The sequence below is a fragment of the Macaca thibetana genome, chromosome X (assembly GCF_024542745.1).
Source record: "Macaca thibetana thibetana isolate TM-01 chromosome X, ASM2454274v1, whole genome shotgun sequence".
In the NCBI taxonomy this organism is placed as follows: Eukaryota; Metazoa; Chordata; class Mammalia; order Primates; family Cercopithecidae; genus Macaca; species Macaca thibetana.
This window is the reverse complement of record NC_065598.1, coordinates 19,805,932-19,820,057: the sequence shown is the minus strand read 5'-3', so window position 1 is coordinate 19,820,057 and position 14,126 is coordinate 19,805,932. Positions and strand designations below refer to the sequence as shown.

The following is a 14,126-nucleotide window of genomic DNA, read 5'->3' as shown; positions in this document are numbered from 1 at the left end:
TTTCTCAACAAACTTTCCCTCATCAACTATGATGATTTAATTACTTGAATTAAGGCTCATCCAAGAAAAAGAGAATAAATACTTAATTATTTTCTTAATTGTTTCTAATGTCAGAGCCCTAGTTCCTTCCTAGTGGGGGTAATATCCAGTGAGTTGAGTTTTTGTGTTTTGACTTTGCTTTTTCTTATTTTACTATAATAAACTAATTGGATTTAATAATCAGTGTGATTCAGCCAATTGCATTCGTTATTTTTAATGCCCAAATTGTTCTTTTTCTGACTACCTTGTAAATGGTCTTGTCCCCCAGAATCCATCTATGATATGCTTTTCTTCCCCCTCTGCACTCTTTCCTGACTGACTTGTCTTTCCTATAACTACCCTCCACATTTTAATTACTCTCAAATCACTCTTTCTTACATGAATTTACCAGGCATTAGACCTGTGTTTCCATTTACTCACCTGCCTGGCCCTCCCAAAATATATTACATGCATGACTTCACATCTTTGAACTAAAGGTATCTTTATTTGCTGTTCTTTTCTTATACTCCCAGTTATCAGCATTTTCATGCACCCTCTTTCCCATACCAGAAACCTGGAAATCATTTTTTATTCCTTTTCTCTTTTGCATAATTAGGTATTCTCCATATTCGATCTCAGAATTATTTCACTGTTCCAGCCTTTCCTCTGAATTACACTGCTGAAAGTATTCAGAAAACAGTGACCTATTACCCACACTATCTGACCACATTCCTAAGTTGATTGCCTACCAGTTATGACCTCTTCCCACTCCAAATTATTCTCTACTACCCTTGGAGTTACCTTCTTGAAAATAAGTCTGGTCATGTTAGTTCACTGTTTCAGGACCTCTGCTGCATCTCTGTTACCTAATACAATAGTGTTTCCCCAGATTTGTCCAAGAGAGTATTAATTCTACAAGATGTTAATAAATATTCTTTGAAAAAGAGGTGCTGGAAATAAATACTTAGAAAATACTGATTTCGCCCATAATCCCAGCACTTTGAGAGGCTGAGGTGGGAGGATCACTTGAGGCTAGGAGTTCGAGACCATCCTAGCCAACATGGCAAAACTCCATCTCTACAACAACAACAACAAAAAAATCAGCCAGGTGTGGTAGCACACACCTGTAATCCCAACTACTTGGGAGGCTGAGACTCGAGAATCCCTTGATCCCAGCAGGCAGAGGTTGCAGCGAGCCGAGATTTTGCCACTACACTCCAGCCTGGATACTCTGTCTTTAAAAAAAAACAAAAACAAAAACTGATTTGTTTGCTCTAGATTTCTCAGCCTTTTTATATGCAGTGTATTTTAATTTTGTGTCTCTAATAGGGGGATATAATAGCATTCTACAAGCTCATTGGGTCATGAGATAGTCAAGTTGCTAACTATCTAGAGGGATTAATGTTATTCAGTAAAATTTGGGGAAACACTAGCCAAATGAATAAATTGTTAGCCTTTAGATTGCATTCAAGACCTTTCATAATCTCCCATGTTAAATTAAATATTCCCTACTGTTCCCTTGTCACTCTTTGCATATGTTCTTCTGCATTTGTCTCTTAATGTACTAGCATTGCCTGTATCCATCTTCACCATGGACCATGAGGTTCATGGGCTGTCTTTATCTCTGTATCGTCAGCACTAAACAGTGTCTGGCACGTAATAGCTCAGTAACAACCCACTGAATAATAAATGGATCTGTTTCTGAAATAGGAATTTTCTCCAGCTCTATTATTATTGTCATACTTACAGGATTATTGGTTTCTTTAATTTGTAGGTTTGGAAAAAGAATTAAAATTAGAGCTGAAACAGCCCTTCAGGTTCATCTAGGCCAGCAGTTTTTAGACTGTGTATCTTCAATATTTCACAATCCTCTTTCCCACAGTTCCCCTTCCCTTCAGGGTCTGTTAAAGGGAATAGAAAGGAAAAAGTGGCATATGAAACACATGTTCTCTTAGCAGCTTTAAATGTTAGGTTTCTTAAATTCCCTTTGAGGAGGAGTTCCGAGGCTATATGTTGGGAGCTATTGGTCTAGAGTCAAATCCCTTTGCTTATAAAGAAATGATAACAGGCCCAGAATAATTGACTTTCCCACTGTCACAAAGTTCTTGGTAACAGCCAGAACTAGGATTCAAATGATCTTACTTTCACAGTGCTCTTTGCAAAATTTTGAAAAGTGAAAAAGCTCATTAGCTTATGCGCTAAAATTCAGTTATGTGTTCACATGAAAACCTGTACATAAATGTTCACTGTAGCTTTATTCATATTAGCCCGAAACTGGGCACAACCCAAATGTCCTTCAACAGATAATGGATAAACAAACTGTGACATATTCATACAGAAGTCATACATGTAATAAAATGGCATAGAACTAAACACACACACAAATAAGTGCAAATAAAACCAGTGCCATGTGAATGAGATCATTGGATTGTCTCCATGTCAATATCCTGGATGTGATATTGTACTGTAGTTTTGTAAGATGTTACCATTGGGGGAAACTGGGTAAAGGGCACAGGGCATCTCTCTGTATTATTTCTTACAACTGAGTGTGAATCTACAAGTATCTCAAAAAGTTTAAGAATTTTTAAAAATAAAAATACAGATGCCTCCAAAAAGTAAAATATTATGTGGATTTATTATTTAGAGCCAAACTTGGAATGCCACAGTTTTTGAGTCCTGAAGCCCAGAGTCTTTTGCGAATGCTTTTCAAGCGAAATCCTGCAAACAGATTAGGTAAAAATTTTAACTAATTTGTTTATGTTGTGTGTTTGTTGGTGTTTGTTTTTCGGGGGGAGTAGATATTTGTTTTGTGGTGGAATTATTAACTATGTAGACAAGGTTGGGCATGGGGGCTCATGCCTGTAATCCCAGCACTTTAGGAGACCAAGGCAGGAGAATTACTTGAGTCCAGGAGTTCAAGACCAGCCTAGGCAAAATGGCAAAACCTCATCTTTACAAAAAATTCAAAAATTAGCCAGGCATGGTGGTATGCACCTGTAGTCTGAGCTACTCAGGAAGTTGAGGTAGGAGGATCACTTGAGCCTGAGAGGTTGAGGCTGCAGTGAGCTGAGATCACACCACTGCACTCCAGCCTGGGTGACAGAGCAAGTCCTTGTCTCAAAATTAATTAATTAATTAATTAGACAAGTATTGAAAACAAAGGCTGAGCAATATGTATATTTCTCCTTGAAATAAAATTACCAATGAATCCATTTTTGATAGGTGCAGGACCAGATGGAGTTGAAGAAATTAAAAGACATTCATTTTTCTCAACAATAGACTGGAATGTAAGTATAGAATGAAAACTTGCTTGAAATATTTCTTTATAATTAAAATATGTCTAAGTCTCTTTTTTTCCCTCTAGAAACTGTATAGAAGAGAAATTCATCCACCATTTAAACCTGCAACGGGCAGGCCTGAAGATACATTCTATTTTGATCCTGAGTTTACTGCAAAAACTCCCAAAGGTAAGGAGAAAATGTGAAAACCCAAATATAAGACAGCAAATATATTTTTTTCTTGTTCAGTCAGAAAATCTTTTCCAGACTCTGGGCGTAGTTGCTCACACCTGTAATCCCAGCACTTTGGGAGGCTGAGGCGAGCAGATCGCTTGAAGCCAGGAGTTCGAGACCAGTCTGGCCAACATAGTGAAACCCAGTCTCTACTAAAAATACCAAAATTAACTGGGTTTGGTGGCATGTGCCTGTAATCCCGGCTACTTGGGTGGCTAAGGCACGAGAATCACTTTTAACCTGGGAGGTGGAGGTTGCAGTGCATCAAAATTGTGCCACTGCACTCCAGCCTGGGTGACAGAGCAAGACTGTCTCAAAAGGAAAAAAAGAAAATCTTTTCCTGGATAACTCTCTATGCTATCTTCAAATCTCCCAAATTTGCTGTAGATCAACCTTGTATCTCCCCCATTGTCCCCCAAATAGGTTATTATTGAGGGCTGCAGTTTCTAATATGGTAGCTAGTAGCCACATGTGGCTAATTAAATTTAAATTAATTAAAATTTAAAATGTAGTTTCTCAGTCACACTAGGCACATTTCAAATGTTGAGAAGCTGCATGTAGCTAGTGGCTATCATATTAGACTGTAAAGATAAAGAAAATTTCTATCATTTCAGGAAATTCAATGGGACAGCATTAATTTTGAATACCATTAACCCTATAATTCATTGATTTATTATATTCTTCAAATGAACTAGCTATTTTCTAGGCTCCGAGGGACTAGGATGTTGGTGTTGTAATGGCAATACACAATCAGAACAGATCAGATACAGTGCCTCAGAGGTATCCCGGAAAGCAAGAGGTATATACTGTGTACCTGAGAAGTAGAATTCCAGAATAAGTGAAAAAGGTCGTAGTGTCAACAGTTTTTCACTCAATTTCCTTTCAAATGAATCTTCTTTGTCACGTCTTACTCTTTTCAGATTCACCTGGCATTCCACCTAGTGCTAATGCACATCAGCTTTTTCGGGGGTTTAGTTTTGTTGCTATTACCTCAGATGATGAAAGCCAGGCTATGCAGACAGTTGGTGTACATTCAATTGTTCAGGTGAGTGGATGTCTAAATAATTTTAGATTTGGAATGTTGTAAGATATAGTTCATTCTGTGAATAGATTTTTTTCTACTGACTTCAAGTGAGCAATTTAAAATACATTTTAGACCGGGCACTGTGGCTCACACCCGTAATCCCAGCACTTTGGGAGGCCAAGGCAGGTGGATCACTTGAGGTCAGAAGTTCAAGACCAGCCTGGCCAACATGGTGAAACCCCTATCTCTACTAAAAATACAAAAATGAGTTGGGCATGGTGGCGCGTGCCTGTAATTCCAGGTACTCAGGAGGCTGAGGCACAAGAATCACTTGATTTGGAGGCAGAGGTTGCAGTAAGCGGAGGTCGCACCACTGCACTCCAGCCTGGGTGACAGAGTTGAAACTGTCTCAAAAAATAAAATAAAATACATTTTATATCATTAACTTTACTCTTAGCAATTTTTTTCATATGTCATTGAAAAGGTTGCAAGAACCCAAATCCTAGATACCTATGTGACTTGAAAGTAGAGTTTTAGGCCAGGCACGGTAGCTCAAGCTTGTAATCCCAGCACTTTGGGAGGCCGAGGCAGGCAGATCACGAGGTTAGGAGTTCGAGACCAGCCTGTCCAACACAGTGAAACCCTGTCCCTACTAAAAATACAAAAATTAGCTGGACATGGTGATGCATGCCTATAAGAGGCCGAGGCAGGAGAATCGCTTGAATCCAAGAGGCAGAGGTTGCAGTGAGCCAAGATCCACCACTGTACTCCAGCCTGGGCAACAGAGCTAGACTCTGTCTCAGAAAAAAAAAAAAAGAAAGTAGAATTTTAAAAGAGTTGAGATAAACATGACGATGTTGTCTATGTCCTCTCCTGTGCCTAAAAAATGTTTTTCATGCTGAGTTTGTTTCACCCTCTGCCTCCTTCAGGTCAGCTATGATGAATTAAGGTCTTCTGGTTCTTCAGTGTCTTAGAACAAGAGTCGGCAGACTTTCTCTGTGAAGTGTTAGATAATACTTGAGGCTTTGTGGGCTATATGGGCTCTGTCACAACTACTCAACTCTGCTATGTATCTCAAAACAGCCACAGACAATACATAAACAAGTGGGCATGGCTGTGTGCCAATAAAACTTTATTTACACACACGGGCAATGAATCAGATTTGGCTCACTGGCCATAGTTTGGCAACCTTTGCCTTAGAAAGATACAAGAAATAAAAATGAACTCAAATCTTAAGTCATCTTTCTAATCAAAGGGAACTAGATATATCTTTTGAAGCACTGGATTGTTTTTAGGATATCATTTGTACTTGGATTTGCTTGATGTTTAAGTTGCTTTTGCTCTAAAGTTTTTTCATGAGTTATCCTGTTTTCCATTTTGTAGAAAAACAATTAAAACACTGGTTTCTAAGCAGAGCTCGTGTTGAAATAGTCTGTGCCATTTACTATGCAAGCACGTGAATGTATGGCAAGTTTTTAAATTATAAATTCTGTACCTAACATAGAAACCACAAACATATATATTCTACAGAATTCAAATTTTAACATACACAAAGCTCATAGGCATGGATGTCTCATATCAGTATAGCCAAGGGCAACACAACTTTCCTCAGCCTGTTTATGGAATCAATAAGTTGCTGTTCATCATCTACTGTATGTTATTAGTCCCTAACCCATGACCAGCTTCTTTAGCAGAAGTTGTGTAAGGCTATGACTTCAGGATGAAGAAAGGAGGGTGTGGCTACTGAAAGTCCAAAATGTCGGTAACAGGTATTGCTTGCAAATACATTATTTTTATTTAATCTTCACCATTACCCTCTGAGAAAATACAGGCTCAAAGTTACATAGCCTGTAAGTGGTGCATCTGAGACAAGAATTCAGATATTCTAATTCTGAATCCTCCTAAATCCTTTCCTTCTATACCATAGGTTTCAAATTTCACATTTGCAAAGGTGCCTGAAAACCTATAGCCAATTGGGGAGTGGAATAAGGCTGAATCACAGACAAAGATACAGGCCCCATTTCAAGTAGCTCCGCTTTTAAAGTCATATTTCTTGCTGTACATTTCATTGTAAACACTTCCAAAATCACTTGTTTGTAGAAGAATAAGTACTATAAAGATGTATTTTTATTCTTATTCATTTATATGTAGAGCTTCAACAATGTATGCTGAGGAACATACTTCCCTATTATAAAATGCACTAAAGGCATTATGGGACTCTTCACCAATTTATAATTTTTTGTAGCAGTTACACAGGAACAGTATTCAGTTTACTGATGGATATGAAGTAAAAGAAGATATTGGAGTTGGCTCCTACTCTGTTTGCAAGAGATGTATACATAAAGCTACAAACATGGAGTTTGCAGTGAAGGTAAATATTTTTTTAGTTAAAATGCAATTTGTACAGTTCTTGTTCATGCATGTCAGTACCAGTTAAAAATTACACTCCTCTTGTTGTTAAAAGTGCCTTTTGTTATGAAAAAGTTAAATATCTGGCTAGTGATCTTCAGAGATCTTAATCTAGAACCCTGTGAGCTAAAGGTAAGGTGGTTATACATCTGGTTTGCCCAGAGCAGTACCAGTTTACACATCAAGTGATTTTTTTTTTTTTTTTTTACCTCAAATGATTTTTAAAGTATATTTTTACTCTCAGAAGTCCCCATTTTATGCTCAGGGTATCAACAAATTCCTCAAAATTGTGTGCAAAATTTTGTATGTTTACATCTTCTCTGGCAAAATGTTCATACCTTTCTTTACATCTAAAAGGATCTGGGAACTAATAAATGAATTAAAACCACTATCATAAAATTCATTATCATTGGCTGTTTTAGTTTCATCAAGTATCCTAAGACAGAATTTTCTAAGCCAAAAACCAAGGAACCTAGCTCTGTGATGAAGTTTGAATTTCAAACCTTTAGTCATAAGTGAACAAACACTATGTTCAAGTCTCTTTTCACTTCTTGGAATAGTAACCTTTGCTCTCCAATCTCAAGCAATTCAAACAATGTCTAAAGCTTTCAACTTATTTGAACCTTAGGACTGGTTTATAAATATGCATAGCTCATGTTTAGAGAGAGAGTGACATTAGTTGTTATCACTTTTCTAAACTTAGATGTAACTGCTTTAAAGTTGTCAGTGTCTATAGGACTTTCTGTCAGAAGGATGAACCATAGAAATATATTTAATTTGCTTCATTGGAAGGACAGTAAAGCTAATTTTAAAGAAGGAAATGTTTAAAAGAAATACATTTAATTTTCTATTTTCCTATTCATTGCTCTTATTGAAATCTAAGATACATAGAAATTTTCAAATTGCTTACATGAAAGGAGAAAAGACTAATAACATACTTGGTAGGCAGTTTAAGGATGTGTCTTGCCTCCATAAATACATCATAAAAAGCAGAAATGTCCTGAGGCCCCTTTGAATTACAGAAACTTTGAGGACTATGCCTAAAACCTCGAAAACGTCTCCAAGCTATTTGTGGATTTTTGTGACTTAAATGACTCCTAAAACCAATCCCAATACAGCTGGATTCTACTGAAATTACCACGTGTTTGAGGTCCACAAGCACAAGCATAGGTCTAATGCAAACTGGGCTCAGATTAGCAGATCCATGCCAAAAACAACCCCTCCCAGTGTGTTCTGGTTTTCAAAAGACTAGTCCCAGATCATCTCTTAAATTAGCATGTCTATTCCATATATCTCTCCTCTTAATCACCCATTTGCCTAATTCCACACTGTCATTTGCGGTTGATTACAGTGGGCACCTGTATGTTTATCGTACCTGTTCTCCAAATACAGAACTGTTTTACAAGTACAGTCCACCCTTGAATAACACAGGACTTAGGAGTGCTGACCCCCAAGCAGTTGAAAATCTGTATAACTTGACTCCCCAAAACCTAACTACTCAAAGCCTACTGTTGACCAGAAGCCTTACTGATAGCATATACAGTCGATTAACACGTATTTTGTGTATGTATTATATACTGTATTCTTACAATAAAGCAAGCTAGAGAAAAGAAGGTGTTATTAAGAAAATCATGCCAGGCATAGGTCTCACATTTGTAATCCTAGCATTTTGGGAGGCCGAGGTAGGAGGATTGCTTGAGGCCAGGAGTTTGAGACAAGCCTGGGCAACACAGCAAGACCCTATCTCTACAGAAAAATTGTTTAAAAATTAGCCAGGCATGGCTACATGTGCCTTTAGTCCTAGCTACTCAGGAGGCTGAGACAGAAAGATTGCTTGAGCTCAGGAGATTCAGGCTACAGTGAGCTATGTGCCACTGTATTCTAGCCTTGGCAACATAGCCAGACCTCATCTCTACAAATAATTTTTAAAATTAGCTGAGTGTAGTGGCATGTGCCAGTGGTCCCAGCTACTCAGGAGGTAGAGGTGGGAGGATCACTTGGGCCCAGGAGTTCAAGGTTGCAGTGAGCCATGATTGCGCCACTACACTCCAGCCTGGGCAACAGAGCAAGACCCTGTCTCAAAAAAAGAAAAATATATATAAGGAAGAGAAAATATATTTACTGTTCATTAAATGGAAGTGGATCATAATAAAGGTCTTTTTCCTCATCATTTTCACCTTAAGTAGGCTGAGGAGGGAGGAAGAAGAGAAGGAGTTAGTCTTGGTGTCTCAGGGGTGGCAAAAGCAGAAGAAAATCCACGTGTAATTGGTCCCTCATAGTTCAAACCTGTGTTGTTCAAGGGTCAACTATAAATCCATTTCAGATAGAAGACTGGACTCATGCTGAGAGTTGTAACCTCTTTCCTAGGTTGCTGGTGTGTCTGGGTATTTAGTGTGTACTTAATTACTAAGCTGTTTAAAATCGAACATACAAAGGCCACCTAATTTGTTTCAGACTACCCTTTGAATGAATTGAAAGCAAAATTTGTCTTTTTTATATATTAGTTTAGCAGATTAAAACATTAAGAGAAATATTTTTAAGGAGCAGCCAAAATAAAAGGGTTAGAAAGCTACATTACTATTTTAAAGGGCTTTATTATAATAATTAAACCAAATTCTAACCAAATAAAATTCTAGGTGTAATTTTCTATGTAGCTTTCTGCCTAACTTCAAAAACAAGATTGTTCTACTTAACAGGTAATTAGCTTTTATAAGTAGCTTACAACTAACAGGATATTCAATTGAAGCATTTTAATAAAGGAAGTAAACTTAATTCAATAAGCAGATGCTAGTGGTGGTGTTATAGATATATCTAGCTCTTAATTATCTGTATTGATGGGGGGTTAGAAGTTGACTGAGTTCCCAAATGTTTAAGGCCTCAAGGATAGAAGAAAAGATATGTTAACTGTGTTCTTGGTACCTTTTCTCGAGGCTTTTTGAGTTTTTGGTAAGTTCTAAACTTACTACAAACTTACATTGGAGAGGCATGGTGGGAATGTGACTCATGAGTTGGAATTTACAGCCTTGCCATCTATATCAAGACTGGCTTTCTGATTAAACAGTCTGGCCAGGTAGTTGAATAAAACTGATTGATAAATGGCTTATTTATATACTATTTACATGAGGTAATACCCAAGGTCTGTAGCTATAAACAATTAATGTTTACAACTGTATAGTTCATGAGGTTTTGTGATAAATATTTGCCTTTTAGATTATTGATAAAAGCAAGAGAGACCCTACAGAAGAAATTGAAATTCTTCTTCGTTATGGACAGCATCCAAACATTATTACTCTAAAGGATGTAAGTAGATTCTTTAACATGGATCATTTGAATTAGTTGTCTAACTCACATTGAAAGTAGTGTATTTTCAAAAATCATGTGGTAGACAGAGAACTCATCATAGGCTGGGCATAGTGGCCCACGCCTATAATCCCAGCAGTTTGGGAGGCCAAGGCAGGAGGATCACTTGAGGCCAGGAGTTCAAGACCAGCCAGGTCAACATAGTGAGACCTCCATCTCTACAACAAAATTTTTTTTAATTAACCAGCTGGGCACAGTGGCTCACACCTGTAATCCCAGCACTTTGGGAGGCTGAGGCAGGAGGATTGCTTGAGCCCAGGAGTTCAAGACCAGCCTGGGCAACGTAGGGAGACCCTGTCTCTAAAGAATATTTAAAAATTAGCCTGACATGGTAGCTCATGCCTATAGTCGCAGCTACTCTGGAGGCTGAGGTGGGAGGATTGCTCCAGCCTGGCAGGTCAAGACCGCAGTGAGCAGTTACTACACCACTGCACTCCAGCCTGCGCAGCAGAGCAAGACCCTGTCTCAAAAACAAAAACAAACAAAAAAATTCAGCATGGTAAGTTTAAAAAGTAGATTTGAAAACAATGTATATGTGTATATGACATAATTTCATTTATCAATAAAGATATGTTTGTACAGTTATTTTTTTCTACTTTTGCTTTAAGAAGGAAAGCACGATATTATTGCTTTTAATATCTGCACTTGAACACTTACCTAAATGTTCAATGTTAATATTACTATTAGTTCATATTCAATATTGACTAGTCTCACTCTCCAAAGTATCTTCTACATTACTAGAAGAGAGATCTAACACTCATAACTACCCATTTAACTTCCCTGCCTACAGTCTAAAGTCCCTAGCCCCTTAAGACCCTGCCTTCCTCTGTAGTTTTCAGACTTCTCACACACACTTTCTCATACACCTTATGCTCTGTGTTCTAGTATGTAAATTTCTTGCACATGCCTCAATTTCCCATGTTGCTCTGCCTGAATTTATAGTTCCCTCAGTTGCTAACACCATCTATTTTTCTTTACCTGGCTAACTACCACACATAAAAGATTTTGCTAAGGCACTGCTTCTTCCAGGAAGCCTGCCCTGCCCATTGCCACCCCCAGGACAAGTAAAGTATCTTTCCTTGGACTGTCATGATACACTGTTGCCTATGTCTCTCTTGACTGTTATTATAACAAAGTGTTGGCAAAGAGTGTGAACTCCCCAGGTAGTGTTAAGTTTTCTCTTGCTAATGATGCTCACATAGGCCTGAAGGCCTTCTCTGGGGGTTGTAAAAACTCAAATTTCCTCAGATTATCCCTGCTCATGGAGACACAGCAAAACCTCGTCTCTACAAAAAAATGCAAAAATTAGCCAGGTGTGGTGGCATGTGCCTGTAGTCTCAGCTGCTTGGGAGGCTGAAGTGGGAGGATCGCTGGAGCCCAGGAAGTGGATATTACAGTGAGCCAAGATTGTGCCAGTGCACTCCTGGGCGACAGAGCGCATGTCTGTCTCAAAATAATAAATAAAATTTTTCTTGAATATGAAGTGAGTTTAATTTTTCTTTTATATTTTAAACTTTGTTTTGAGCACATATAAAGTTTCAAATAATATTTACATTTTGATGTTGAAATTTATAGGTATATGATGATGGAAAATATGTGTATGTAGTAACAGAACTTATGAAAGGAGGTGAATTGCTGGATAAAATTCTTAGACAAAAATTTTTCTCTGAACGAGAGGCCAGTGCTGTCCTGTTCACTATAACCAAAACCGTTGAATATCTTCACGCACAAGGGGTAAGTCTTTTTAACACTCTATATATACATGCACACACTTTTTTTCTTTATGTTTGAGCTAAAATTAGATAGAAGTTACTTTATGCATGAAATGGAAAATAACTGCTATTAGCTGAATTATCCTACTGATCTTCCTCTATATAAACTTTTATTATTGAGATTGAAGTGTGCCTTTGATATCCTAGCTTGTTTATGTTAAACTCTTGTGCTTCCAAGGAAAAGTAAGTGATCTCTTCCGACCTGGAAAACATAGCATTGTTTCTGCTAGGTCACTCTGTACTCATGAATACCAGGCCCACTTCAGGTTAGAAGCAGAACCAAGGAATCCTGGTTTGTATTCATGTATAAAAGGAAATCCTTAAAACAATGAGACAAAAGAGTCACATGCTTCTGGCTGGTGGATATGCTCTTCATTCTTCTTGTATGCAGATTTTTAGTAAATAGCAAAAGAAAATTGTACTTCTAGGCTGGGCACAGTGGCTCATGCCTGTAATCCCAGCACTTTGGGAGGCTGAGGCGGGCAGATCACTTGAGGTTAGGAGTTCGAGAAAATCGTATTTTTTAAAAAAGACAGACGGACGCAGTGGCTCACACCTGTAATCCCAGTGCTTTGGAAGGCCAAGGTGGGTGGATTACCTGAAGTCAGGAGTTCGAGACCAGCCTGGCCAACATGGCAAAACCCCGTCTCTACTAAAATTACAAAAATTAGCCGGGTGTCATGGTGCATGCCTGTAATCCCAGCTACTCGGGAGGCTGAAGCAGGAGAATTGCTTGAACCTGGGAGGCGGAGGTTGCAGTGAGCTGAAATTGCGCCACTGCACTCCAGCCTGGGCAACAGAGTGAGACTCCATCTCAAAAAAAAAAAAAGGGAAGTCTGGGAGGAAAGGAGAAAATGAGGGGAGGGAGGGAAGAAAGGAGAACAGCAGAGGAGTGAAGAGGAATGAAAAGCAAGGGGAAAATAATTTTTAAAAAATTTTTTAGTTGGCAAATTATATATATTCATGGTATACAACGTGATGTTTTGATATATGCATATATAAAAGATTACCTCTTCAGGAGTTCAGTTTCAATACCTTCTTCTTGTTTTGTCTTTGCCCCTGAAAGCCAAGTAGAATGTGTTAATTCTAGAGCTTCCTGCCTTCTAACTTATCAAGATTTGCTTAGTATTGTAACTTGAAATTGGTAGAACTCAGTAGTCACTGAGGAACTTATGACCTTGCAGTCATGAAAGTCTTCTGTGTTCTTTTCCCAATGCCTGATCAGTAATTTGTTATTAAAATAGTCTGGAGAAGTGATGTCCCGGATGTGAGGAACTAAATCTAATTTGATTGATTGGAACATATCAGAATTTGGTGACAGAAGGCACACTTAAGTCTAAAAAGGAATGTAAGAGAAGCTTATGATAAAAAAAAAAAAGTACAGTAGTCCCCCACTAATCTGCAAGTTTGCTTTCTGTGGTTTCAGTTATCCACAGTCAACCATTGTCAAAAATATTACAGTATTTTGAGAGACCACATTCACATAACTTTTATTACAGTATATTGTTACAAGTGTTCTAATTTATTATTAGTCATTGTTAATCTCTTACTGTGCCTGATTTATCAATTAAACTATATCATAGGTATATATATCTAGGAAAAAATATAGAGACTTTGGTATTGTCCTCAGTTTCAGGAATGCACTGGGGGTCTTGAAACATATACCCCACGGATAAGGGGGGACTACTGTACTCAGGTAGATCATTAAAAGAGGAAAATAATACAAAACTCTAAAGAAGAGATTTCTTCTTGCATGTGTAACACCTTGTATATCAAATAGGCAATACCAAAAATAAAGTCCAGATTTGTTTTGTTTTTTTCCTTTTTACTCCTGAATGCCCTGTCTATTCCATTTAGTCTATCAGAATATATTTGTTGTGTATGTACCTTGTACATGCTGTTCCTTCTAGTTAGAATGACTCTCCCTTACTGTTCTTATGGCTCATTCATTCTGTTCTTCAGATACTGGATCAGATGTTACCTCATCTAGAGACCCTTCCTGACTGCCCTATTTAAAGTTATGCCCCATGT

At 37.9% G+C, this 14,126-nt stretch overlaps 1 protein-coding gene across 10 annotated transcripts in view; it reads left to right on the top strand.

The window, feature by feature from the left end:
- RPS6KA3 (ribosomal protein S6 kinase A3) overlaps positions 1–14,126 on the top strand; it is a 116,346-nt gene that overhangs the window by 86,669 nt on the left and 15,551 nt on the right. For 7 of the 10 annotated variants that reach the window (XM_050775106.1, XM_050775103.1, XM_050775108.1 and 4 more), the window contains 7 exons: positions 2,663–2,751; positions 3,241–3,305; positions 3,383–3,485; positions 4,451–4,575; positions 6,800–6,925; positions 10,174–10,263; positions 11,899–12,057. In XM_050775106.1, coding sequence (XP_050631063.1) covers positions 2,663–2,751; positions 3,241–3,305; positions 3,383–3,485; positions 4,451–4,575; positions 6,800–6,925; positions 10,174–10,263; positions 11,899–12,057 — 757 coding nt within the window. The remainder of the gene's footprint in view (positions 1–2,662; positions 2,752–3,240; positions 3,306–3,382; positions 3,486–4,450; positions 4,576–6,799; positions 6,926–10,173; positions 10,264–11,898; positions 12,058–14,126) is intronic. The other 3 variants (XM_050775105.1, XM_050775104.1, XM_050775111.1) reach the window with 1 other exon arrangement.